The following is a 7,500-nucleotide window of genomic DNA, read 5'->3' as shown; positions in this document are numbered from 1 at the left end:
CGATAAAAACGTATATAAGTGTACTTCATGAGAGCATGTACGATAAATACTCGTTATGCGAGTGTATTTTATCTTAAACTTTTAATAGAGTAAATAAATTACTTTCAGTGATATCTGCGGAAAATAAGTTTAAAGTCAATCAAATTGTGTCTCATTATTACTTTATTTAACCTGATTTATTTCTCTTCTGTACTCAACAAATTACGTCCTTCGTATGAATGAAATTACCAACATGATAATCTAAGATTTTATACTTTATAGTTGTGTTTGCCGGGAAATTGTTGCATGTCATGTAAACTTATGTATATTCATATATTCTTATACCCAAGTATTATTCTTATACTTATGTATTCATGTATTATTATGTTCATTTCTTCATTCTTTCACTTTACAAAAACAAGGTGACATTTCCATAATTAAAGGAATCAATTATTCTGGGTTCACCAAGGTAAAATAATGACATTTAAAATAACAAAAAACTTGTCTCATCCTTAGGTGAGAAACCTTCATTACTTCTTAGTAAATTTTTTATTATCTGTATAGGTTTCTCTTCAAGACCGTGCATGTACACAGTTCTCTCTCTCTCTCTCTCTCTCTCTCTCTCTCTCTCTCTCTATATATATATATATATATATATATATATATATATATATATATATATATATATATATATATACATACATACATATACATGTATATATATACATTGCATATATAAAATATATATATACATATGTAAATATATGTATATGTGTATATATATTATATAATACATATGTATATAATATATATAAATATGTTTGTAATTCAGCATGACGGTATGGCTATTCCTCAGCAGTACAAACCAGAAGGCGTAGAAGAAGACAGCATAAAACATAAGTCACTTCATTCTTACTGCGACGTTTCGAGACCAATGTCTCATCATCCAGGATAAAATGAAAGATAAAAAACTAATAAACAATACAGCATAAGAAATTATTTTTTGTTGACACGCAAAACACACTGAATAAAGGAAAACAAAGCAAGAGACAACATTGAAATAAAAATTACTTTACATAAAAAAAACCACAATTAAAGTTAAGAGTAGTTAAAAAGACACCTTGTCTCAACGAAGTTCCGTTGCTGTATGGAAAATGCACCGAAAGTAAACGAGAAGAAGGACGTGGTATAAGCTTGTGCAAGGGAACAGATGAATAGTGGTTGTTGAAGGTGGGAACTGGTTTCTTTACAACCAGAGATTCTAATGTTGGAAGGTGGTGTTCATATGGCCTTGATAATATCTTGAAATCCTTATAATTTACATTATTTTGGAAAATTTCACATGATTCCTAATGTTAGATAGTTCTCGGTTAGATAGTTTACACCCTGTACGGAAACTATTGCCCATATGTGTATCACATCTCACCTTAAGCAGGCGGCGCGTGTTACCAACTTAAGTCTGCCTGTTGCATCGGCAGCAAGTATAAATATAGACAACGCCGGATTGCATTAAGGGAGGTAATCTCTCATTAAGACAAACTTGACATCAACAGCCGGAAAATAATTAATTAAAATTCTCCTTCAGTGAAGTAAAAAAAGAGGTGTCATGTATATAAGGAATCGTATATAGAACTTGAGTTTATGGGCCTGACATATCTCATAAAGAGATTAGGAGGATAACAATTTGATTCAAAATAATCGTAAAGGATTCTGATTTCTTTGTGGAAAAGACTCCAATCAGAAGTTAATGTCATGACTCTGTGGAGGAGGGTAGACAATGAATTTAATTTTAAAATGAAAAAACAAAAACTATGAAAGTTAAGACCAAGGCCTGTGAAAGTTGCCTTTCGAAAAATACCTGTTTGAAAACGGTCGTCATCACGGATGGCAATCGTATCTAAGAAAGGTGGTTGGTTATTGTTTTCCAATTCATATGTAAATTTAATGTTGGAATGGAAAGAAATGGCTCATTGTAAGAACGAATCACAGTGCAAATGGTCCTTAAAAAGAACAAAAGTATCATCTACATATCGGCGATAGAATAAGGGTTTAAAAGAAGCTGGACAACTGACCAGCAGCTCTCTCTCAAATTAGTGCATAAAAATGTTAGCGAATGTGCAACTCAGTGGGTTACCCATGCCCACAACCTCAACTTGCATGTGTACCTCATCATTAAAAACAAAGGCAGTGTCCCGCACTGCCAACTCTAGCAACTTCTTAAAATCATGACGGTTAAAACCATGGTGAACACATTCATCCGCAGTAAACATGTCTAAAATGTACTCAATTGTTTCTTCCACGGGTATATTAGTAAATAAAGATTCTATGTCAAAGCTAGCCATGACTAAATCGGAATCCTGACACAAACTGCTGTTTTTGAATTCTAAGGAATTAGAAAGACTAAGTTCATTATTAAAAAAGCTTACCAATAAAAGGATTAGTTATTTGGCAATTTTATAGCCAGGCGTGGTATAAGACGAAAGGATTGGCCTCATTGGAACATTTTCCTTATGCATTTTCGGGAGCCCATACATGACACCAAAAAAAGAGCCAACGACGAAAAGCTCGTCGTATGTAGCATGATTAATTGTATGCTAGTCCTTTACGATTTTTAAAAAACGGTTGATCCTGTCCTAATTTCTAAAATTGAATTTTAAATTTTTTTCGGTAATTTTCCGAAATTTAGTCATCCGATAAAATATGTTGCATCTTGTCAATGTAATCGACCTTGCTTAGAATACCGGTTCCTCTACCTTTATCTGATTTTGAAAAACTCAGGTCTTCCTTTTTACTAAATTTACGAAGTGTGTTTAAATCTTCCTTATTAAAGAAAGGATCCCATCTAGTTTTCAGTTTGTTACATACAATTAGTGTGGGCAAAAGCAGATAGTTCGGTTTGAAATTTCGGCATTTAAAGGCAGGTTCCTTAGTTTGGAAAAAAGAACCTCAAAAGGCAGGTAATACTCATAGTACGAGGGTTTATAATTAGGTAAACAGAAATCCAACCCAAAAGATAAAAGAAATTCCTCCTTCTTAGTTAGGTTGTAATCGGAGAAATTGAACAACACTTGCTTTGTTTTGCTTTATTCAATGTGTTTTGTGCGTCAACAAAAAATAATTTGTTATGCTGTATTGTTTATCAGTTTTTTATCTTTCATTTTAGCCTGGATGATGAGACACTGGTCTTGAAACGTCGCAGTAAGAATGAAGTGACTTACGTTTTATGTCGTCTTCTTCTGAGCCTTCTGGCTTATATTATATGTGTGTGTGTATATATATATATATATATATATATATATATATATATATATATATATATATATATATATATATATATATATATATGTATATATATATATTATATATTATATAGTATATATACAGTATATGTATATATATATATATATATATATATATATATATATATATATAGTATGTATATATATATATGTGTGTGTGTGTGTTTTACATCTGCGTACGTGTAATCATGGTGCATTTTAGCAGAATGCGTGCCTTCATGTTTTCATCACAATTAACTAATGGAAGAGAAAGGAACAGGCGCCGGAAGTTTAAAAAATGAAAAATCAAACAAATCAACCAGAAAAAGACACACCCCCACCCCGCGAAAGTGCTGCGTCATTGACGTAAATGGTATGTTCGTGTACGTGAAGAATGACTGCAATAAAAATTTATTCTATTTTCAATTTAAGGATATGAATTTACATGAAAGTTGCTGTGTCATTTATTATTATTATTATTATTATTATTATTATTATTATTATTATTATTAACGAATAATCGCGTTCTAAAATGTTCAGGGTTACAATGACCCATAAAGGCAAGTTTTGGTGATGTATCGGTGAAGCTTTGCAATGCTTTTAGGATACGGCCGTCTTCCTCTTCCACTACTTAAAACTAAAACGAAGAAATGTTTCAGCGCAATTTATCGCCATTTAAAGGACTGCCTCAGGCAGAAGGAACTGTCAGGTCGGAATTATGAACCGTTTCAGAAATTCTCTCTCGCTTGACATTCATGCTCGCCATTTCCTCCGTGCGGTGTGATGGAATAACCCCCTAATGATTTGGTCTAGGTACGGAATCAACCAACACCCAAGAATGTTCAGTGTCCCATAGCATTGTTGCTCGTATAAATAAACCTGCTGTTGGAATGGACTGGAATGGAATATAAAATTTAGGATAAAGGCTAAGCGCTGGGACCTATGAGGTCATTAAGCGCTGAGAGAGAAAATAAGAGAAAAGGTGTTAAAAGAGTAACAGGAGGAAAACCTCGCAGTCGCACCAAGAAAACATTGTTAGGAGAGGGTGGAAAGTAAGATGGAAACCGAATATGTACGAAGGTACAGTAAAAAAAAAAAAAAATGAAATGGATTGCACCTAAGACACAAAGGGACGCCGCAAAAAACCTTTAGTAATGTAAACCTACTATTGTTAAAATCAATGCTATGATCATCCTCCCAACATTCTATGCCAATTGAATTATTTCTGTGATAAACAAGTAGAAAATGCTCTGAAGTTTCTTCGGAGCAATCGAATTTTCCGTAGAGCGTATAATGCCGTATGAAACTCTCAGCCGCGGTCCATACACTCTGTCACGATCCGGTGGTGGCCTGTGTTGTTGGTACCTATAGCGGTGCCAGAAGTACGATTATGGCTAACTTTGACCTTAAATTAAATAAAAACTACTGAGGCTAGAGGGCTGCAATTTGGCACGTTTGATGACTGGAGGATGGATGATCAACATACAAATATGCAGCCCTCTAGCCTCAGTAGTTTTTAAGATCTGAGGGCGGACAGAAAAAGTGCGGACGGACAGACAAAGCCGTCACCACAGTTTTCTTTTACAGAAAATTAAAACGTGAGGCTTTCCAATGCACAGAGATACGTTTTCCCAAACTCTTACCGGTTTAACCCACATCAAACAAACCACTTAAATTTAATTACATTTCACTAAATACAGATCAGGGCTAAAATTTTAAATTTCTATTTATATTACGTCTAATGTAATTAGGTGCTCTAAAGGTAAACAGTCTTCACGTTCGTCAAACCTGTTGGTATTTTCGTCTAATCTGCATTTTACTGAATATAAACCGAAGGTATTTCGGCGCTCGAATATGCAAATTACCTTTCATGCAAGATATTTTTAAGGGCAAACAGGCGTTCAGGGTCCTCTAACACGTTGGTATTTTCGTCTAATTTAGGGATGAAGGCAACTTGTCGTGTGATATCGTGGTTTTATTTTATATCCGAGTAAAGCAGATATTTACTGTATAGCTTTTAAGGCAACGTCGATGACGGGTTACCTAGTTTGAGAAAAAAGCAATTTAACATAGCCACCACTTAACACAGCCTATGAAAGAAATAGTTTTACATAGTCTATGTACTCTTGAAAAATAACGAAATAACAAACGAACATAGTACACATGCGTGCGCGTTGCGTTACTCACTGCTTTAGTCTCAAAAAAAAAAAAAAAAAAAAGAGCTTCCGTTACTGGGAAGGTTTTTTCCCAGCGTCCCGGGATCCCGGACGTAATGTGGTCATGTTTTTTCCCCGGGAATTTCGGTTAAATCCCGGGACGCCGACTGTTATGCCCTATCTCCGAGTTACATCGCGTGAAATACGAAAACGTTTGAGAAAAGATTAACGAACCTCCTTATGAATGTATGTATGTAGGTGTGTGTGTGTGTATATATATATATATATATATATATATATATATATATATATATATATATATATATATATATATATATATATATATATATATATATATATATATATATATATATATATATATACATACACATATATATATATATACACATATATATGTATATGTGTGTGCTATTAACGGAAGACTGCCGATACAAAATCAATAACTCGACGAAATAATTATAATTCTTATTATTTCTTTTCAAATAACTAGCTTTGAACATCAACACAAACATCACTGAGTTCACTTATCCCCCAGCAAAATGAGATGAATTGGAATTCTGCGTAGGTAATTACATTATTTCTACTTTACTGTCAGATCAATTAGCATCAGAAATCACCATCACACAGGACAAATGCCACCTGAGCGGGAAATACCGGGATCTGGGAAAGGCCCTGTGTCTACCCAAAATTCCTCGGTGCCGGAAAGCCCCCCAAAACAAGGAAGCCCTAATCACAACACCTGGAGGAAAGGGAGAAACCGATTTTCACCTCCTCTTTTCCTACTGTGGAAGGTCGTATGGTTGTGCGGGATTTGCCAAGGCATAAGAAATCCCCAATTTGTCTTCGTTATTCACGCTAAAGAAGGCAAACATTTCGTCAACATATTTCCACAGGGGAATCAGTTTGACGACATTTATATTAATATCGGTGAAGAGTAAAGCTTCGAAAAACTCCATACATAGATTGGGTAATGTCAAGAAAGGGATGAACCCTTCGCCTCCCCCAGAGTTTGCAGTTGCTAAATATGGAACAAACATAGCTGGGAAAAAGATTCCTTCTACGAATAGTTTCATTGGTATACAAGTACTTCCTATTAGAATATGAAAATAATGAATTAGCCTTCCGGTTTTAGTTCCTATGAAATCCACAACTTTGTTTGATGAGTAAATGAACAGCATCGAGCTGGTCATATTATTATTATTATTATTATTATTATTATTATTATTATTATTATTATTATTATTATTATTAATATTATTATTATTATTATTATTATTATTATTATTATTATTATTATTATTATTATTCCTTTTTTTTACAGAGGTGAACCCATTGAAGGTCCTCAGCTCTATCGCCTACCAACATGACGTTGACATATTGTCTCCTGAATTCGCCAAGATTATGGACGAAATGGATCCACTGCGACACTTCAGGGAAAGGTTGGTATGAGAGCACCTAGGTCTACAGAATATCTAGACCTTGGACTCCCAGACATGTAAACACTCACAAACACTGGTCAGGTTGGCAACGTGGCCTCGTTCTGATACTTGGGAGGTAGGCTCGAACCCTTCTACCGGATATCAGAGTTACTTCAAATTTCTTGCATTTGGATCTCAGGCTTTGTAATGACAAGCGTATCCAAAAAGTGTAAAGAAGTTAAGAGGGCATTGTGGCTACTATAATAATTAAATGCATTTATACAAATTTTCTCACCGGCTCCACAGGGTGTTACTCTTCCCGCCCTCAGCAAGTCCTTTGGAATGAGTCTATTAACAACAACAACGCCCCACCCTCATTCTCTACCGTGGTTGCAACCTATCAGAGTCGGCTAATTAGTACATACCTAACGCCCAGCTGGGTCAGCAGAGGAGCAATGGGTTTTAACTGACCACACCTTATTATTATTATTATTATTATTATCCAGAACATGAACCCTATTCATATGGAACAAGGCCACTGGGGCAAGCGACTTGAAATTCAAGCTGCCAAACGGTCTGATGCGCCGTTTTGCGGTGATGCGTTTTGGGTGATACGCGCGCACACACACACACACACACACACACACA

At 34.9% G+C, this 7,500-nt stretch overlaps 1 protein-coding gene across 1 annotated transcript in view; it reads left to right on the top strand.

Annotated features, from left to right (window-relative positions):
• The window catches only part of LOC136849175 (kynureninase-like), a 15,529-nt gene that overhangs the window by 1,728 nt on the left and 6,301 nt on the right, over positions 1–7,500 (top strand). The window contains 1 exon segment of the mRNA XM_067122286.1: positions 6,758–6,873. Within this exon segment, the coding sequence (XP_066978387.1) occupies positions 6,758–6,873 (116 nt within the window).

Source organism: Macrobrachium rosenbergii, chromosome 20 (genome assembly GCF_040412425.1).
Source record: "Macrobrachium rosenbergii isolate ZJJX-2024 chromosome 20, ASM4041242v1, whole genome shotgun sequence".
NCBI classification, from domain to species: domain Eukaryota; kingdom Metazoa; phylum Arthropoda; class Malacostraca; order Decapoda; family Palaemonidae; genus Macrobrachium; species Macrobrachium rosenbergii.
The sequence above is the reverse complement of the archived record's forward strand: the minus strand, read 5'-3'. Positions and strand labels throughout refer to the sequence as shown.